Source organism: Orycteropus afer, unplaced genomic scaffold, assembly GCF_000298275.1.
Source record: "Orycteropus afer afer isolate SDZICR_OR568_19922 unplaced genomic scaffold, OryAfe1.0 scaffold00136, whole genome shotgun sequence".
NCBI classification, from domain to species: domain Eukaryota; kingdom Metazoa; phylum Chordata; class Mammalia; order Tubulidentata; family Orycteropodidae; genus Orycteropus; species Orycteropus afer.
Window position 1 is genome coordinate 3,351,685 of NW_006921723.1, and position 19,845 is coordinate 3,371,529.

At 51.9% G+C, this 19,845-nt stretch overlaps 3 protein-coding genes across 3 annotated transcripts; 1 reads left to right on the forward strand and 2 right to left on the reverse strand.

The window, feature by feature from the left end:
* Positions 1-1,572: 1,572 nt before the first annotated feature.
* BORCS8 (BLOC-1 related complex subunit 8) lies at positions 1,573-12,283 on the reverse strand. Its single transcript, XM_007945378.1, has 5 exons — positions 12,247-12,283; positions 9,486-9,598; positions 9,078-9,142; positions 2,848-2,961; positions 1,573-1,606 (listed from the first exon to the last, which is right to left on the reverse strand). The coding sequence occupies exons 1-5, from the start codon at positions 12,281-12,283 to the stop codon at positions 1,573-1,575; spliced, it is 363 nt and encodes a 120-aa protein (XP_007943569.1).
* A 1,471-nt stretch (positions 12,284-13,754) lies between these two features.
* Positions 13,755-18,506, forward strand: RFXANK (regulatory factor X associated ankyrin containing protein). Its single transcript, XM_042781582.1, has 8 exons — positions 13,755-13,941; positions 15,170-15,250; positions 15,410-15,475; positions 15,719-15,819; positions 16,115-16,240; positions 16,866-16,932; positions 17,481-17,561; positions 18,436-18,506. Exons 1-8 carry the CDS (start codon positions 13,755-13,757, stop codon positions 18,504-18,506), a joined length of 780 nt encoding a protein of 259 aa, XP_042637516.1.
* Positions 18,507-18,730: 224 nt separating this feature from the next.
* Positions 18,731-19,845, reverse strand: LOC103200808 (nuclear receptor 2C2 associated protein). Its single transcript, XM_007945381.1, has 5 exons — positions 19,808-19,845; positions 19,599-19,689; positions 19,298-19,403; positions 19,149-19,216; positions 18,731-18,847 (listed from the first exon to the last, which is right to left on the reverse strand). The coding sequence occupies exons 1-5, from the start codon at positions 19,843-19,845 to the stop codon at positions 18,731-18,733; spliced, it is 420 nt and encodes a 139-aa protein (XP_007943572.1).

The window sequence follows — 19,845 nt, forward strand, 5'->3', positions numbered from 1 at the left end:
CTTCCCTTCATGGGCACAGAATACAAACAGGTCCTTCTCAGTGATTCACCCGTATGAGATGGATCATACCTCCCAATACTCGGGCAACGGTGCTGAGCTCAGCTGCGTGACTGGCTCTGGCAATCAGTAAATGTGCCACAAACAGAGGCTGGTGAAGCGCTTGTGCACTGGCCCTTCCTCTTGGAAGCCAGCCACCAAGGATAGCACGGGCTAGCCTGTGAGAGAGGCCTTACAAGAGAACCGAACCCTCTACTGCTACCAACAGCCCGGTCAATGCCCAGTATGTGAGTGAGGCCACTGCTGACCCAGCCCCAGGCAGCTCCAACGAGTGCCATGAGTGACCCCAGGTGAGACCAGCAGAACCATCCAGCTGAGCCTGGCCTATATCACCGACTCACGAGCAGGTCAAAGTTATTGGTTCTGTAAGCCTCTAAAATCAGGCACATTTTTTCACCCAGCAATAGCAACAGACACAACCTATATCTGTGTACACCATACCCTCAGCCACCCAATGAGCTGTTCTGACAGTAGAAAAGACATCCAGAGAGGGAGAGGGGCTTCCTCAGGGTCACATAGCAGTGGCACAAGGGCTCCAAATACAGCCAGAACGCTCCTTAGAATCGAGGACAGTGAGACTTCATCTCATGTACTTTGGACATGTGATCAGGAGGGACCTAGAGAACATCATGCTTGACAAAGCAGAGGGCCAGTGAAAAAGAGGAAGACTCTCAAACAAGACGGATTGACAAAGTGGCTGTAACAGTGGGCGCAGGCATGGTAGAGATTGTGAGGACAATGCAGGATCAGGCAGTGTTCTGTTCTACTGTGTGTAGGGTTGCTATGAGAACCGGCTTGATGGCACTGAACACAAGATACCTGAGGATATACTGTTGTTTGGAGATAGGGTTTTCCTTGTCGTGTTAGTAAAGCCACACCAGTGTCGAGCATGCCCTAAACCTAATCACTTCTGAGTTAGGAGATTAGACACAGAAGAGAGCAGAGACAGACACCCTGTGAGCATTGTCTATGAACTAAGGAACCAAACAATGCTGGAGGCTACCAACAGGGAGGAACCAAAGCCGAGATCCTCATTTGGACTTTCAGAACTCAAGAACGGTGAGACAATACGTTTCCATCCTTTAAACCAATCCACTTGCAGTATTTGTTACAGCAGCACTAGGAGACCAAGATCATGAGTAAACGTCATGCTAGGCTCTGCCTGAGGATTCCATGTGCGTTTAGTGCCCCAGACTGCGGCAGGATGGGGGAATGTCCTCTCAGTCCTAGGGGAACCTAGGATCAGGACAGGCCTGTGAACAAGAGTGAGGCAGGGAGAGAGGTTGGAAGGTAGATCAAGAATGTCTCCAAGCACAGAGGGTACAGAGTAGGACGCTGGGTTGATGTCCCCACTGCCTCCCATGACGACAAGGCACCAAGCCCTTCAGAAATCCTAAATGGTTATACAAGTATAGATGCCTGTGGGCGGGTTAGTCCAGGGCAGGGCAGGCCTCTGCCCTGCCTCCCAGCACTGACCTGGTTGGTGAGACCAGGCACCTCCAGTCTCTTCTGGAATCAGGCTGAGGAGGGTGGAGGCAGCTCCTTGAGGCTGGAACAAAACATGGCAGCATCCATAAGGAAACCCAGACTGGGCGTGAGTCACTCTGGCCCCCAGGGCCATGGCCTGGGCATCCAGGTGTCCTTGGTATACATGGGACCAGTGCCCCCTTTGGGCCCACATGGGACTCCCTCATGACTGTATGCTCGATCCCATGGACATCCAGAGAGGGTGTGAGAGGCGCCCATGCTGCTCAGACAAACACACTGCGTGTTTGCAACAGCAAGCACAAGTAGGGCACTGAAGGAACACTGGGACCACGAGTGACAGGAATGCCAGGTTGAGGCCCTGCTGGGGCCTGGCTCGTGCCAGGTGATTTATGCAGTCACCAGCCCCTTCCTGACGAGCCACTTGAAGCCATGCCTCTGGTCCAAATGACCCAAATGGCAGAGGGAATAATGCTGACCCCGTTTACATACTCTGGAGGCTTTTGTGTTCAACAATTCTCCTGTCTCAGTCATCAGAATCAGCAATATACACACTTTTTCTCTAAATGCCTGGTAGGGGCAGGGAACTAGGAGGCCAGGACCCAGGGCTGCCGGGTAGGCACACCTCCAGGTGAGCTCAGGCCTGCAGTGCCTGCCCACAGGTGTGTTCAGATACGCATGTATTAGGATATCATGAAAATCACAAGAGCTACTTGTCTAGAACCTCTGTCCCCAGGGTAGGAGGCCTGCAGGCATCTTTCATTTCCAGATTGCCCAGGTCCAGTGCAGGGTCTCCCCCACCCCAATGTGAAGACAAAGTACCCTCAGTTGTTTTCTGTGGCCTCACTACCTCCTGACCCAGCCCCATCTCCCTAAACTGGCTGCCCCAGCCACACTCAGACCCTTGCTTCTCCAACACATCCAGCTTGTTCATCTCCAGGACCTCTGCCTGGAGCCCCACCCCCATCACCTTCTCATCCCTATTATCCAGGCCTCCGCTCACTCACGTTTTCTCAAGAGGCCCCGACCCCTAACCCATGTTCATCCTTCATGGCATCTGCAGTGCTCTCATGGGTCGTAAGTTTACCTGGTGTCACACGTTCCCCTTCCCCGAGCGTGCTGCCTTAGTCACCTGTACCCCAGTGCCCACCTAGAGCCCAGCACAGGGCAGACCTCAGTTCCAGGTGCCAAAAAACTGGACTTTCCCACGACAGACACCAAAGGATAAGAGGAGATGGGAAAGGGCAGCTCCTGGCCGATGGTCCTCACAGAGCAGCGGCAGTGGTGGTGGGCACCTGGGACTACCTGTGGCCCTGTGCAGCAGAGGCATTCATGTGGTCTCGGATGTTGATGGCTTGTCTGAGCAGTCCCTCGACGCTGCGGAAGTAGACACTGCTGTCCACAAGGTTCTTCACCGCACTGAAACAGGAATGGCTGCGTCGGGTGGAGTGGTGGCCAATGGGGGAGGGAGGGGGGGAGGGACGGAAGGAAGGAGAGAGGCTCCACAGGATGCAGCCATCTTGAGCCCTGTGCAGCAGCACCCCAGTGACTCGGCACCTCCCTGGAAATCACCCCATGTTCACAGACAGCATCTATGCAACAGACTGCGGGGAAAGACACAGCCCTCATGTCCCTGCAGCCAGACATTCACCTTCCGGAGATGTAAGCGCATAAAGAAGGCCACACAGGTATCTCATTTTCCTCCCATAGTATCATGCCTCCAAAGGGAAGCTGTCAACTGGACAGTTAGCAGCTGTGAATGTGAGTCTAGACTGAGCCGGCCACCAGAGTCACTCACCACCAGGTAGGGGTATGCTGCGGACAACACCACACTCGGTATAGGAGCCGCATATAAGCTCCTAAACGAACAATTTCTTTAATAAAGATCAGCACCAAGCTGGTTGCTATGAGGCAGAGGTTAAAGATGTGCCAAATGTCCAACTTTTCCAAACTGCTGTACCACTCCCTCACCTCTCACTTCTTCCCCTCCCCTCAGTACTTGCCCTCTCATTACTGGGTTCGGTAATTCGATGCACTGTCTTACAGAACTCACAAACTGTACTTACAGTTAAGCGGTTTTTTAGGGAAGTCACAGGCTACAACTCAGGGTTGAGATCAACTCAGGACAGCTGCCTCTTGCCCTCTGCCGCTGGGCTCAGGCAAGTGTTACACCTCTCAGCTCCGTGGTCTGCAAGTCCCAGAATACCTGTCTTGCCCTGGGCTCCCCTTCCTGCCATCTTGCTCCACTCTTGTTCTTGCTACCACTGTGCCACTGTCTCTCACGTTACAGCTCCCATCCCCCCCACCGCCATCTCCCTTTAAGTCTAGAGCAATAGCAAAACTGACCAATCCCCTCATTGTTGTTGTTGTTGTTGTTTGCCGTCAGTCGAGTCGGCCCCAACTCATAGCGACCCCTCCTTGGGTTTCCGAGGCAATATCACTACAGAAGTAGGATTGCCCAACCTTCCTTCCGAGGAGTGGCTGGTGGGTTTGAACCGCCAGCCTTCTGGTAAGCAGTCAAGTGCCTTAGGCACTATGCTACCAGAGTTCTATATACCATAATTGCATGGTCCCCACACAAGGGTGAAGCTTATTTGCATTATCAGCAAGCTATCCAATCTCCTTGGTAGGCTACAAGCACCCCATTTGCACAGGCTCATCCAGTCATTTGATGAGAATTACAAAACTATGGCTAGAAGGGCCTCCTTATTAAGTAATCCACAACCCCATGGAGAACATCCTTTCCATGGCACAACAGGGACATCAGCAAAGCTGCTCAGGGTCTGGTTATAACAAAACACCACCTGGTAGGTGACATCTGCAATAAATCTAAAACTATCATTTTAAAGTCTTTCTATTTAAAATAAAAAGCCCCTAGATGACACAAGTTGGCTGTTAAACCCATACAGCAGTTCCATGGAAGAAAGGCCAAGAAATCTGCTTCCATAAAGATGATAGCCAAGAAAACCCTATGGAGCAGCCCTATTCTGTAATATGTGGGGTCACCGTGAGTCAGAATCAGCCCAATGGGAAAGGGTTTGGTTGTGGTTTTTTGCACTCAGAGGTGCCTCAGGAAAAAGGCCTAGAAATCCATTCCTGAGAAAGCAGCCACTGAAAACTCTCCTGAACACAATTCTATTCTGTCACACATGGTGTCACATATGCTGGAGAGCATATGTTATTAAAAAGAAAACAAATACTTACTATTTACTGTGGACCAAGGGCCTGCTGGAAAATGGCCCTCAGACCACAGTGTGCCATGCTCACCGGCTCTTGACAAGTTAATTGGCTGGCCAGGAAAGCTGGAAGAACTGCTTGTTTCTACTGCCACTGGGAGGTGCCTCTAACTTGCTCACCTTAACACTATCAAATGAAATCAGCCTTCCCAGCGTTTGATTCCACACTTTGATTAAAAAAAAAGAAAAAAAAAAAAGCTTGCTAATGTACTAACCATTGATTGTTCAATGTCAGGCATGCAAAATGTTTTAAAAATTAACATAAATGCTCCCTAGTGTCATTGTTACTAGTTGCCATCAAGTCACTGTGACTCGTGGTGACCCCACGCACAATGGAATGAAATGTCCAATCCTGTGTCATCTCCGTGATCAGTTATGGATTAGACCACTGTGATCCATAGTTTTCACTGATTTTTTTTTCTCTTCCAATATTTTAATGTCTTTCATTTTTAGTCCAATATTTCAATGTCTTTCATTTTTAGTTGTTAACCACGCGTAAAGCATAAAGAAAGACAAAGAATCTTTCATGAAACTTTTAAGTCTTTCAGTATTAAGAGAAACATGTCTCACTAAAGAAAATGCTCACAGCCCTGAGAACACTGGCCTCCTGCGTAGTCCAGCACTGTCCGCTGGAACTGTCCACATCGTGGAAGTGCTCTTTATCTGTCCCGCCTACACACATGGCTGATGAGCTCTTGCAATCTTTTTTGATCTGATCTAGTTAAAACTGAAGCTTGGATAGCCACGGGTACATGGGGCTCCCTCACTGGCCTGCAAGGAGCTGGGGGAAGCGGAGGTACGATACTTTGATCCTCTCATGTCCAGCCCTGCTGACAAGCTCAAAGCTCCTGGAGCTATCTGCTGGGGGTTGTACAAGAGAAACGCCTATCTTCTGCCTAACTTTACCTGGAGGTAGAAAGGGTGGCTGCAAGTACTCAGCACTGTGGCTGCTCACTGTGGCTGCTATATCATTCTGGCAGATGCGCTCTGCCCAGCTGCCCCTTGGTCCCACCAGAGAGACCAGGGCTGCGGGTGGCAGAACACCCCATCCTGTACCCAAGGCACCAGATCTTCTCTCCTGGTACCCATCATCAATTGACCCAACCACAAAGGGCAAATGAACCCTAGCTGAATCAGGAGAACTGCCTGGGGAGTGCCCCCACTTCCCTAAATAGCGCCAGACTGTGATGGAAGCACACGGTACCTCCAGACACACTTGTCCAACTCTGGGCAGCCATGACAGGACATTAAATACAGCCGACTGAGGCAGGAGGGGACAAGGCTGCTAGCAGCCAAACGATGCCATGGCAATACCAGTTCCTGCTTATCACTTCAGACACCTGTGGGATAGCGTTCTCTAAAATAGCAAAATAAAATTTGCTGAGTTCTTGATTTCCCAGGAGGAATCAGCAGGGCAGTGGAGTGAATTACTTAATATGGCCCTTCTAGGGGAGCTCTGGTAGCATAGTGGCTAAGACACTTGCCTGCTAACCAGATGGCTGGCGGTTCAAACCCACCAGCCACTCCTTGGAAGGAAGGTTGGGCAATCCTACTTCCATAGTGATACTGCCTTGGAAACCCAAGGAGGGGTCACTATGAGTCGGGTTTGACTCGACGGCACATAACAACAACAACAACAAGTCATAGTCTGTAACTCCCACCAAATGACTGAGTGGGACCATGCAAAGGTGAGGTGCTTGTGGCCCATTAAGGGCACTGGACAACTTGCTAATAATGTAAATATGGTGCATGGCACTCTTGAGGGGGTAGGACCATGCAAATAAGGTGTATGGAACCCTAATGTGGGGATTGGTCAGTTTTGCCCTTCTGCATTCTGCTAGGCTTAACGTGAACTACCATCCAGAAAGAAAAAACAGAACTTGCAAGCAACCATCTAGATGCAACAACGGGTCTCTTCTTATCCAGAGCAAAGAAGAATGAAGAAAAACAAAGATGTGTGCAAACAACTCTGAGTTGGGTCTGACTCGATGGCACATAACAACAACAAGGGACTAGTGGACCATGCGAACCTCAGCCCAATGACCATAAGACCAGAACTAGATGGTGCCCAGCTACCACCATCAACCACTCGGAAAGGGATCAGCATAGGAGATCCTGGATAGAGGGAAAGAACAATGTGGAACAAAACCCACAATCATAAAAAAGACCGGGTTTACTGGTCTGATAAAGCCTAGTGAAATCCCTGAGACTATGGTCCCTAGTTACCTTTCAGGCCTGGAATTGAACTCACTCTTGCAGCTTTCAGCCAAATAACAGACAGGCATATGTGGTGAACATTTCCATCAGACAGATACACTCCTCAGAACTATCAATGATGGGAGAACAGAAGGGCAGTATTTGCACAGGGAGATAGCTCAGGGGGCAGGAATACATAAGAAAGAAGGACACAGAGAAGAGATAACTACAGGTAGAAAGTGGGAAGAGACCTGCTACATTGTGGGGAATTGCAGTCAATGTCATGAAATGTGTATGAACTGCTGTATGGAAAATGAATTCGCTCTGTAAACTTTCACCCAAATCACAATAAAAAGTTTAAAATAAGAGAGGAGCCAGGAGCGGAGAACATCCTTTGGATCTGAGATCCCTGCACTGAACCTCCTCGATCTAGAAACAGAGAGCTGCAATACCAGAGGAGAGAGACGGCGAGCAGCAGTAGCAGATAAACAGTGGCAGCAGATTTAAGAGACCAGCGTTGAGACAGAGCCATGGGTTTCCTGGACCATGGAGTGAGAAAGCTGAGTGCCTTTGGGCAGGCGGCTTGCTCGTGGAGAGGAATGCCTCTGAGCACTTACTGGCAGAGCTGAAACAGCTGCTTTGTAACACTTGCCCAAGCACAGCAAGGGGTTGCAGCGCTAAGAGGCCAAGGGCCAGAGAATGGCACGTCTGCAGGCACTGCTGAGGATGTCCTGATACAAGTGCATCCTGAATCGTTTCTGATTCTGAACTGTAACCTTTTACTACTCTAATAAACCTCATAATCATAAGTATCGTCTATGAGTTCTGTGTGGCCATGCAATGAATTATTGAATGCAGCAGAGAAGTAAAGAGCACTGTGGGAGAGGCAATTGGTGTCAGAGTTGATAAAAAAGGTTGGAGGGTGGAGGGTGGAGGGTGGAGGCATGTCTGACCTCCACCTCATAGGAAATCAGCTGTGGGCCATTGATGCTGATCTTGATCCTCCTCCTCCCTTGTGAGGTTAGAGGAGGTCAGACATCACCCCCCATGCCAGCCCTTGTTACAGGCAGCGTGCACTTACTATGAATGAAAAAGGCGCACACCATCCACCACCTCTTTTCAACCTCAAGACATGTTATTAGGTGCCATCAAGTCACCTCTGACTCACAGCAACCCTGTGAACAACAGAATGAAACACTGCCTGGTCCTGCACCATCTTCACAATCGTTGCTATGTTTGAGCCCACTGTTGCAGCCACCACGTCGATCCATCTCGTTGAGGGTCCTTCTCTCTTTTGCTGATCCTCCACTTTACTAGGCATATCCTTCTCCAGGGACTGGTCCCTTCTGAGACAAAGTCTGGCCATTCTCACTTATAAGGAGCATTCTGGATGCACTTCTGCCAAGACAGATTTGTTCATTCCTCTGGCAGTCCATGGTATTTTCAGTATTCTTCACCATCAGATAATGCTTCATTGCTATTCATAGTTTTCAGTGGCCAAATTCTTCAGAAGCGGATGGCCCCATCCTTCTTCCTAGTCTGTCTTAAGTCTGGAAGCTCCACTGAAACCTGCCCACTTTGCTGGTATTTGAAATACTGGTGGCATAGCTTACAGCATCACAGTAACACACAAGCCACCACCATACAACAAACTGACAGATGAGTTGTGGTCAAGACATGGAGAAACTTAAAAAAAAAACAAAAACCATAAATAACCATCTTCATGCTTTGGTCCCCCTCAGTGACCACGCACTCCATCTGTCTTCCTATCTTGTCTGAGATGTTGCCACGGTGCTAGGTCCCCTTGAAGCTCCAACTCCTTTTACCCAGGGGTCAATCCAGGTCACCCCTGGGGTGGGGTGGGAGGTTTGACATAGGAAGGAGCAGGGGCAGATGAGGGGGGAAGAGAAGTCTGGCCATGGCGCCACCCACAGGCCTCTGCTCAGGTGGGTTTGGCACAGTAGGTATCCCTGGGCCTGCTGAATGCCCAAGGCCAGGGATTGTGGGGCAACCCTAGGGTCACAACAGGGAGACATTGAAGGACAGGGTAACCTCTGGGCACCATTAGGAGGCTGTGGCAGCACAGGGAGGTTGAGCACTCACCTGCAGGCGTACTCCACGGTATAGATGGCCCCCTGGCTCTGCTCCTCCCACCGCTGCATGTCTGCCTGTAGGGATAGGGTGTGATGGGGGGGGGCTGCTACCAGAGGGCACTCACTGTGGCCGCAGAGCCCTCCAGCCTAGACCTTTTCTCCCGCAACTCCCCTCCCTCCCTGTCGAGGCCTTTGGTGCCACAGGGCCTTTGTACAGCTGTTCCCTCTGCCTGTCCCACCTCCTTCTCAACACGCATGGTCTGTCTCCACAGCTCAACCTGGCTAGGCCAACACAGCCTCCTCACCAGAGTCTGACTTGACGTCCACCCTGCTCCACACTATGGGCTGCCCTCCTGCTCCAGCTTAGGAGGCATGGGGAGGTCGACATTAGGGAGGTCCTCGGTGGGCGGGGGCTCACCTTGTGCTGGGCCAGCTCAGGCAGGGAGCGGCGCACGTGCTCCTGCAGCCGGTACAGTGCCACAGACGGCTCATTGGCCAGAACATACACACTCTCAGTGAACTTGTCCGTGACTGCATCCAGGTCCCGAGGACAGCCAGGCAGGGAGCGGGAAAACAAGGGGTCAAAGCATCAGGGTCACACTCCTCAACCCATGCACCAGCCAGAGGGAAGAGGAGTGCGAGGTACATCCCAGCAGCTGGGTCACCACAGCCCCGGAAGTTGGCTGGAAGAGATGGTCACAGCAGGATCCCTCTGGGGGCTCTTTGGGATCATGGCCTCACTCACAATGTTAACATATCCAGTGAACTCATGGTCCTTCCCTTCCCCAACCCACGTGCAGTGGACACACTGGTTCTGCCTGGGGTCCCTCAGACCCATTATGACTGTACCTGAGACTCTTCTCTGTGAGATGCCCACAGGCTACTGGACCTGAAGTGCCTTGGCATTCACAGCCAAATGGACCTCACCCATGGCTGACCACTTGGGGTAGGAAAGCCCAGTTCCTGCACTGGGGTGTGATCCGCCCTCCTGAACGCCCCTTTGAAATGGCACCTAAGGCTGCCCTTGCTCAGCCTTCTCCCTGACGCTGCCCCATTCCCAATCTCCCTTGTGGGTTTCTCCTGGTAAATTAATCACACAGAATCCTCATCCCAGAGTCTGCTTCACCAAACAGCATTTTCATCATCCAGTCATCCCCAGCCCCCTATCCCCACCTCAGTGCTACCTCAACTGTAACCAGACCATGCTTTTTGTGCCACAAAATAAAACCCAGGTCTTACCCATGAGCGCCACTCTACCACCCCAACTGGCCCAGGCACTGTATTACCCCTCCTGGTCTCCCTGCTTCCCTCCTGCCCCAACATGATTTCCATGTAGCAGACAAAGTGAGCTTCTAACAACATATCAGACATGTCCCTCCCTGGTCCCACCAGAGAATAAAACTCACCTTTCTAACCATCACCCATAAGGCTCTGCATGGTCCAATCACTGCTGACCTCCCTGCCCTACTCTCTCTGCACCCTAGTCACAATGGCCTTCTAGCTGTCCCTCAAACACTCCTAGTATCACCCAAAAGAACATTCTGAGATAATGGAAATGTCCTATAATTTGCATCGTACAATATAGTAGCCACTAGCTTATGGGGTAACTATGAGTCAGAATCAACTTGATGAAAGTGGGTTTAGCCACATGTGGCTATCAAGCACTTCAAATGTGGCTAGTGTTGACTGAGGAGCTCAATTTTAATTTTACCTAACTGTAATTCATTTAAACTTAAATATTCTTATGTGGCCAATGGAGACTGTGTTAAATAGCACAACTTCAAACAATTCCCCACCCCAGAGCCATTGTACCTGCTGATCCCTCCTCTGAGACACTTTCCTCCAGGCCCTCCTCCACTGGCTCCTCTTCATCCCTTAGGTCTCAGCTCAAAAGTGACCTCCTGCAAGAGGCCCTCTCTGATCACCAAGCTTAAATCAGACGTCTTCCCTACTATCTTCAACCTCAGAACCTTATTCATTTTTCTTATTCATAATCAGGCTATGTGTTAACAACATTAAACTTGGGTTCATGAGGGTAGGGATGGCTCAGTCTCAAATTCCTCACCTATAAAAACAGTCTATAAAATATACTATAAAAAGTCTCAAAGTCTACTACATGACATAGTCTAAGCTAATGCCCAGGGCAGTGTGACTGGTGAGGAGACAACTCAGGTGTGTCTAAGTCAAAGGCTGCCTGTAGGGTTGTCCAGCTAACTGTTGTGCCCTGCATAGGGCACAGCCCAGCCTTTCAGACCCCCTTTTCCTCCTCTTGAAAATGAGGATCTAAATAGCTTACTTACACTTCACAGGGCTGCTCTGTAGAAGGAAAAATTACATGTACCTGAGTTTTCTAAATAATCAACTAAAAACAAGTATTTAGCAAAATAAAGCCAACGATGTTGTTGTTGTTATGTGCCATCGTGTTGGCTGACTCATAGTGACCTCTCCTTGGGTTGCCGAGGCAGTATCACTACAGAAGTAGATTGCCCAACCTTCCTTCCGAGGAGTGGCTGATGGGTTTGAACCGTCAGCCTTCTGGTTAGCAGTCAAGTGCGTTAGGCACTATGCTACCAGAGCTCCAGCGACAGTAGAACTAATATAGTAACTTAAGGCGCTCTGGTGGCACAATGGTTACAGCATTGAGCTGCTAACCAAAAGGTCGGGGGTTGGAATCCACCAGCTGCTCCTCGCGAGAAAAATGAGGCAGCCGGTTTCAGTGAAGATTTGCCTTGGAAACCCAAAGGGCAGTTGTATTCTGTCCTATACGGTCGCTGTAAGTCAGAATGGACTCGACTGCAGTGGGTTTGGGGCAAAGTAATTTACAACTTATTACTAGATTTTTTGCAAATACTTAGTATGTAAATCTTAAATATGTACAAGTGCGTAAATGTATAGAGATAAGGAAGCGATACACACAGTGATGCCACTCCAGGCGCGCCTCCAATGCTTTGCAAGTATCAAGTTAGTGAACTCTCACAAGAGCCCTATGGGGGACAAGCTATTATTCTTCACATTTTACAGATGACAAAAACATGACACGGAAATTTCCCAAGGTCTGGGATTCGATGGCAGCTCAATCATGGCCCCTCGCCCTCTCCCCGTGCCCATGCTCCCGCAGGCGCCCCTCCGCGAGTTACTCCCACGCGGCCCCCTCTGTCCCGCCAGGGGCCCCGCACCACCTTTCTTCCCCTTGAGTTGCATCTCGGGTTCCTCCATAACGACGGCGGCCAATAGCACTACGGGATCGGAACCGGAAATCTGGAGAAAAGACCGTCTGCCCTAGCCTTCCCCAGTGGAAACTGGACGCCGTGCTGCTCCAGTTCCGGTACCAGTCGGCCTGCTTTCCTGACCCCTCCCTCTCCCCGACTGGAGAGACGTGAGTGAGACAAAAGGAAGAGGCACACAGCGAGTGGTGAGGAGGGGGTGGAGACCCCTCAAGGCTTCAGGAGGAACGCCCAGGCGGGGAGGGACTAGGGTCGCCTCCTTTCCTAAACTCTTTTCTGCGGCAGACGAGTTGAGGGGACACGTCATATCTTATCCACCTCAGGCCGTAAAAATACCCTTTTTGTGCCCCCTGCCGCTAACAAGCTCCTACACAAGTTTCTTCAGCCCCCAGGGCCTGCAGACAGGACTTTGTTATGGGAGAGAACCGTAATGTGTACATTGCCTCTTTACGTTCAGGACGCCCCACCTTCTCCCCCGCCTCAATTTGGGAAAGCTCCGCCCATTCCTCCAAAAGTGTATTCATTTGGCTGCATATAGACCTCTGGGTGGAACTTGGCCCGAGAGCGCAGGCTCAAGAAATTCTCAGCGTCCTCTGAAGCCCCGCCCACCCTTTGCCGATCCAGCGGAGCAAGAATGCGCAGGCGCAGCGGCTTTCGTCGGGTTCCAGCGGAAGCCACGCCCCTTCCCCGAGTTTTAAAGGGCCAGAACCAGCTGCTAAAGAGCAGGATTTTCCGCACTTTTGGGGGGCGGAGGTGCGCAGGCGCAGTGGGGGAGTGCTAGGGTGGGGGTAGCGGTTGCGTATCAAGTTGTTCTGTCCCGACAGAAGAAGCCAGGGTGCTGAGGGTCCAAGCTCCAGACTATTCCCCCTACATCAAGTGAAGGAGAAAAGTTTGTGAATCGAGCCCTCAAGTTTTGGGGAGCCCTGCTTGAGGCGCGGGGGGACAGAGGAGGCTCGTGGGAAGGTGAGTTGACCTGAATCGGGTGTGGAGGGATGTGTAGGGCTGAGGCCAATAATATCTTTGTTGAACCCTCAAGTGATTTTGGAGACCACCCAAAATAACCGCAGAGAGCACTTATTAAGCTCTACCCGTGAATCTAGCCCTCTGATTTCTTTTAGGCCTCATTTGCCCATTTTAGTAAGAGGAAACTGAGGCATAGAGGGATTAAGTTTTGTGCTCAAGTTCTATAACTGGCAGCCTAGGAAATCCAACCCACACAGTCTGACCCCAGAGCTGGGGGCTTTTAACCACTGCATATTGGGGGTACTAGGAAGGGAGAGAACTGAAAAGCAATTGGGTTCTAATTTTAATTCCCAACTCTACTACATTCTGGCAATTAACCTGAACCTCAGTTTACCTACTTTTGGTGTAAGGTTGGGTATGCAATCCATGCCTACTTGAAAAGATTTGTTAATGATAATTACTGTTCTCTTTCCCCTCTGACAAGTCCACCAGCTTCCTGCATGGAGCCCATCCAGCCTGCAGACAACCTTAGCGTGGCCCAGCAGCCTCCTGCCCCAGAGCCCGGGGACCCAGAGGATTCCAGGGATGAGACCTCCGACAGTTCAGACACCGTTGTCCTCAGCCTCTTCCCCTGCACTCCGGAACCTGGGAACCCTGAAGTGGACACCGGAGTCCCATCACCACAAGGTAGGACTCCCCCTCTGTACCCAGCCCTCTGGGACAGATGCTGATGGTGGCAAGTCAGGCATGGCAACAGAAAAGGACCTGTCTTTGCGGTCCTGTTAACTTGGGACATAACATCTTTCTCCAACCCATAGAAAGCTTCTTGCCTTAATTACAATTTCTCTTTAAAATTGTGAGAAGCTACACATTATGTGAAACTTAACATTTTAAAGTGAATGATTCAATGGCATTTAGTACATTCACAATGCTATGCAGCCACACCTCTATCCAATTCCAGAATATTCCCATCACCCCAAAAGGAAACCCTATATACATTACCACTCACTCCCCGTTTTCCCTTCCTCAGCCGCTGGCAACCACTAATTCACTTTCTGTTTCTGGATTTGCCTGTTATGGATGTTTCATGTAAATGGAAGCATACTATATGACTTTTTCCATCTGGCTTCTCTCACTAAGCACAACTTTTCAACATTTGTCCATGGCGTTGCATGTATCAGAACTATATGTTTTATGGCTGAATGACAAATACTCTGTTATTTGGACCATATCTTGCTTATTTATCTATCTGTCAACATACTTTTGAGTTGTTTCCATCTTTTGATTACTACAATATTGCCATGAATATTTGTGTACAAAGATTTGAATACTTGACTTCAGTTCTTTTGGGGTGATAACAAGGAGTAGAATTGCTGAGCCATATGGTAAATCTATGTTTAAGCTTTTTGAGGGACCAAGGATTTATCGAGTAGAGTCCTTGAACATGTTTGATTCAGCCCACCCCAGGGCCTTTGCACTTGCTGTTCCCTGTGCCTTGTATGCTCTTCCCCCACCTCTTCCCGTCACTGGTTTTTCCCCTCACTCAATCCCAGTTGGTCTCACCTCTTCAGAAAGGCCCTTCCTGACCACATGTAAAACATTCCTTCTCTCTCTCTCAGCCTGTCACCTTGTACCTGCTTCTTATTTCTTCTGAACACTATTTTACTTTAAGTTTTGTTCTGTTTCTCTGCCTGACTTACACCCTTGCCCATGGGCTCGCTGGGGCCAGGGCCTCTCTGTCTTTTTTGCCTGGCACATCACTTGGCCCAGAGAAGATAATGCCTGGAAGCTGGGGTAGGTGAAGAGTGGGATCTCAGGCATTGTCTTCAGTAGCTCCCAACTGCCAGGGTCTTCATCACAGGACCAGAGACACACAATGAAGGGACACAGAAGCCCCTCCTGTCTCTCCCAGCAGGTAGTTCCCTGAAGCACTCCACAACCCTCACCAACAGGCAACGTGGGAATGAGGTCTCAGCCCTGCCAGCCACCCTAGACTGTGAGTTGGGCCCAGGGTCCTTGGGGGTCAAGTGGGGGAAGGGGTCAAGAAGATCCCCTTTGGACAGGGGTAAACTAAGGCCCAGAGAGGCCTGGGACAGGTGAGGGAGGACTCCTCGTGTCCCTTCTGAGGGGTTCTCTCCCTCTCTCTGGCCCCCAGCCCTGTCCATCCACCAGCTCGCAGCCCAAGGGGAGCTCAGCCAGCTGAAGGAGCACCTGCGGAAAGGTGTGCGCCCACACGCATGTGCTGGCATGTCTGTGCCTGTTGAAGCCTGTCTGAAAGCATGTGCTTGTGTTCGCAGGTGTGCCATGTGTGTCCATTCATGGGTGCAGGGGTGACCCATGTGTCCATGTGTGCCTGTTTACGTGTGCTAGCCTGTCCTTGAGCATGAAATGGCATTTCTATCTGTGTGCCTCCCCCAGCGGTCTCTGGATCTAACCCCAGCCCCTGCCCTGCCCCCTCCCTCAGGAGACAACTTAGTCAATAAGCCCGATGAGCGTGGGTTCACCCCCCTCATCTGGGCCTCAGCCTTCGGCGAGATTGAGACCGTCCGCTTCCTGCTCGAGTGGGTACGTCTGGGTCCAACTAGGGGATTCCCAGGGACTCACAGGCAGGTGATTGGGGGTCTTGGCTGCATCTGCTGGGGCCTAGTCTGTAAAATGGGGCCACGGGGGGACCCTAGGACTACTGGGTTGGCCCCACCCCTTCCCTCACCACTCCTCTTACTGCCTCTCTGCCCCCATCCCCTCTCTGCTTCTTCCTCATTGCCTTACCTCCTCATCCCTCCCTTCACTGCCCCTCTGCCCCTTCCCCTCCCCTGACCACTCTTCTCTTCTCAGTTCATCACTCACTCTCTGCTCCCAGGGGGCCGACCCGCACATCCTGGCCAAGGAGAGGGAAAGCGCCCTGTCACTGGCCAGCATGGGTGGTTACACGGACATCGTGGGGCTGCTGCTGGAGCGGGATGTGGACATCAATATCTATGACTGGGTGAGGAGCTGCCCTGCCACCTGCCCACCCCACTGCCCGGGTCTCCCGCTTCAGGCACCCCACTGCCTGCCTGCCTGCCTTGTTGCCCCAGGCTCCCACCTCACTGGCCTAAGCACTGACCCCACCACCCTGGGTATCTATCTCCCGTGCTGGGCATCCCACTGCCCAGCATTTACTCCACCACCCCAGCCTCCCACCCCACTATCCCAGGTGCCCACCCTGCCACCCTGGACGTCCACCTCACTGCAGCCTTCTGGCCTATGTTCCTGCTTCCAAACACATATTGAGTACTTCCTGGGGTGAGGCCTGTTTTGGGTACTAGAAACAGCCATGAGCAAGACAGACCTGGCCCCAAGCTCCCGTTCTCGGGAGAGGCAGATGGTTAACAAGCAGCTCAGAAAAAGAGGAAGGACAGCACTGTGATAGGTGGTGCACAGACAGCTGCAGGAGCCCAGAGGTGCCCATCTGGTGAGGGAGTTCAGAGAGGGATTCCTGGAGGTAGAGATGTCTGATTGGAGCCCTATGGGAGGAGACCAAAGGCCAGTGATAGGCAGGGGGAGAAGAGGGCAGAGAGTATGGGAGTCCTGGGAATCAGGAAAGGTGAGTCTCCTCTGCTCTCCCATAGAATGGAGGAACCCCCCTCCTGTATGCTGTGCGCGGAAACCACGTGAAGTGCGTAGAGGCCTTGCTGGGTGAGTGATGCCCAGAGCCCCAGCTGGGTTACCCTGGGAAGTAGAGGGGGGGGGGTTGGCCAGTGCAGCTGAGCGCTGGACTTTGGAGTCTCAGGGACCTTGGAGGTGGGGATCTTGTTGGCCACATTCACTGGAGAAGATTGGGGCTTAGAGAGGCCTATTGTTCAGGCTAATGGTAGCCCCCATTCTAAGCTCCCACCCTCAGCCTAGTCTCCCTTCCAGGTCTCCACACTCTGTCCACTATCCAGTGCTCCTTTATCTAGCTCTTCCATCTAGCATCCCCTCTAGCCCCCCCCCCCGTCTTCCTCCAGCATCCCCTCCAATCTGGTGTCCACTTTCTAGTCTTTCCCCAGCCCCCTAACATGGCCCTTCCATCCAATATCACCTCCACCCCTCCAACCCCCCTCCAGCATTCCTACCCACCGCCTCACCCCCTCAGTGTCCCAACCTCCTCTCCTGTCCAACGCTTACTTAGCCCCCGCTCCTTCCCCTGTCCAGCACCCTCTGGTTCCCTCAGCACTCCTCCAACCCCCTCCATCTGCTTCTAGCCCGAGGAGCCGACCTCACCACAGAGGCTGACTCTGGCTACACTCCAATGGACCTCGCTGTGGCCCTGGGGTACCGCAAAGGTTGGTCTAAGATATGCAAAGCAGTGATGGAATGCTGTAGGTGGGTGACCATAAGGAGAGATGCACAGGACACCCCATGCAGGTGTTAGATGTTGGCTGTGTTAGCAGTGAGCGTTCATGCTAGCAAACATTGGGTACCTGGCTGTGTACTGGCTCCCACAGGCCCCAGTGTGCTGGGGGAAGGAGGTTGACATGCCTCAATGGCTGAAGCTATGATGAGGGACACGCAGACACTGAGAGGCCTAACCCAGTCCAGGTGGAAGGAGCTTTCCCAGGCCAGAGGAGTAACCCAAGGGGAGGGAGGACAATGGTTCCAGCAGGAAGAAGAACCCAGGCAAAGGCTCAGACACAAAGGGCAGTGGGCCAGCTACATCACACAGGTGGGTCCAGGCCCCTTCCAGGGTGATGGGACCCATCACAGGAGGTGGGTGTTAGCAGGGTACATCAGCAGACCTCAGAATCCCCACTTCCCTATCTGTAAAATGGGGCAATTCTAACAGAACCAGCCTCACCTCCCCCCCCCCCAGGTCATGGAGAGAGAGAGAGATCCTTTTGGGGAGTTTTAGTCCATTTCAGACAGAAGCTATTCTTCACAGCCCCCATCATCTTTTCATAAAAGCCCCAACCCACTAATTTGGCTTACTTTTATAGCTCAGAAAATTTCCAAGAATAAATGCATTCTTACAAGCTTTGGAGAAGATTCTCAGGGTTCTCAGCTGTGCACTTGAAGGGGAGTAGATTCACCAGATCTTCCAGGGTCTTAGGGCAGGGAGACCCCGGTCCACTTTCTCAGGTGCAGGCGAGTGGGACCTGTGCCTGGGCAGCTCTCATTCAAGCTCATAGTCCACCTTGTCCACTCTCTCCCTGTCACCAGTGCAACAGGTGATCGAGAACCACATCCTCAAGCTCTTCCAGAGCAACCTCGTGCCCACTAACCCTGAGTGAAGGTTGCCGCCAGGGACTCAAGACACTCAGGGAACAAAACAGTCGACCCAGAGCTGGGGCAACCCAGAACTGGTTTCAGAGGCAGCTCCTGCTTCCCAATTATGGGATGCTTGCTCAGGACAGTGGCGGGAAGTGGGCTGTCCTGAGAAGAACCAATAAACTTTTTGTGCAGAACTCCAAAGACTTGGCTGTGCTTCCCTGAGGGCTTCCTGGAGGATGCACTTTCATACCTTCTCCCCCAAGACCCGCATGTGGTAGATAACCACTCGGCCAAAAAAGTCATTCATGTCCTCGAAGGTCACCTTCAGCCGGTCCACCTCAAAGGCTGGCACAGGGAAGGTGTGAGCACAGGGCAGTCAAGGGAAATATGCAGCTTATTTGCCATCCCAACCCTGTGCCCCTGCCAAAACCCAGGGTCAAGCCCTGGCATAGACACCACCACCATCTGGATAACCTGGGCCTCTCTGAGCCTCAGAGAGAGCAGGCTATCACTGGCCCCATTTCACAGATGCTGTGAAAACCTAAGCCTCATGCCACATTCATGCCCAAGTCCAGGTGAGTCCCAGGTCCTCAAAGACCTGGACCACCCCACATTCAACCAACAACCCTGACAACCCCACAACCCACCACTTCACAGGATATCTGAAGTGAGTTGTTGTCCTCAGGGTAGAAATCCACAATCCTGCAAAGTGCCTGGCTCCCCTTTGAGCCTGCAGCAGAGAAAGAAGCAGATACTGAGGCCTGGGAGGGGCCCCCTCCAGACCTCCCATGTCCCAGGGCCCCACCAGTACCTTCTAGGCAGCCACGGCGACTTGAGAAGCCCCCCTGGAACTGGATCTGTAGCTGGGAGATTCGGACACACTGGGGGAACTCGAGCATCACCCACTGGCAGGGGCCCTGAAAACAGGGAAGCACTCTGGTTGGCATTCCAGGCTGAGAACCTGGAATTCCTGTCTCACCCACGCAGGCCATGAGGAAAGCGTCCAGCACACGGTCCAACGCTACGGTGCCCAGAACGGGCACCGGAAGTTCGGGCACCTTGGCTCTGGACCTGATTCACACTGGGATTAGGGGTCTGGGGAGCCGCCTCACCTGGTCCGAGTTCCAGCAGGTCTCCTCGTCCTGGTCGAACAGATGCTTCTTCCCAAACTGCCGGGTGTTGCGATTCAGCACAGAGCTCACCCTGGAGGGACCAGAGGCAAGGCCAGGAAGGAGCCTCACCCTCAGATCCCGCCCATCCCCCCAGCTCCGCCCACACGGATTCTAGACCCCAGCCCAAGGGCCCCGCCGCAGGCTCTCACCTGCTCACGGTCTCTGGACAAACTAAAGAGTGGGTCAT

What these genes read in the sequence shown, in the direction of transcription:
- LOC103200808 (XM_007945381.1), bottom strand. Translation starts at nt 19,845, where the DNA reads ATGACCCACTCTTTAGTTTGTCCAGAGACCGTGAGCAG. An exon ending in CCTGCTGGAACTCGGACCAG is followed by an intron (nt 19,404 to 19,598) that starts GTGAGGCGGCTC and finishes CCCTGTTTTCAG; the next exon opens with GGCCCCTGCCAGTGGGTGAT. An exon ending in AGGACAACAACTCACTTCAG is followed by an intron (nt 18,848 to 19,148) that starts ATATCCTGTGAA and finishes CCCTGTGCTCAC; the next exon opens with ACCTTCCCTGTGCCAGCCTT.
- RFXANK (XM_042781582.1), top strand. Translation starts at nt 13,755, where the DNA reads ATGGAGCCCATCCAGCCTGCAGACAACCTTAGCGTGGCCCAGCAGCCT. An exon ending in CCTGCCAGCCACCCTAGACT is followed by an intron (nt 15,251 to 15,409) that starts GTGAGTTGGGCC and finishes TCTGGCCCCCAG; the next exon opens with CCCTGTCCATCCACCAGCTC. An exon ending in TCCGCTTCCTGCTCGAGTGG is followed by an intron (nt 15,820 to 16,114) that starts GTACGTCTGGGT and finishes CTCTGCTCCCAG; the next exon opens with GGGGCCGACCCGCACATCCT.
- BORCS8 (XM_007945378.1), bottom strand. Translation starts at nt 12,283, where the DNA reads ATGGAGGAACCCGAGATGCAACTCAAGGGGAAGAAAG. An exon ending in CTGAGCTGGCCCAGCACAAG is followed by an intron (nt 9,143 to 9,485) that starts GTGAGCCCCCGC and finishes CTATCCCTACAG; the next exon opens with GCAGACATGCAGCGGTGGGA. An exon ending in TCTGCTGCACAGGGCCACAG is followed by an intron (nt 1,607 to 2,847) that starts GTAGTCCCAGGT and finishes GTTTTGTTCCAG; the next exon opens with CCTCAAGGAGCTGCCTCCAC.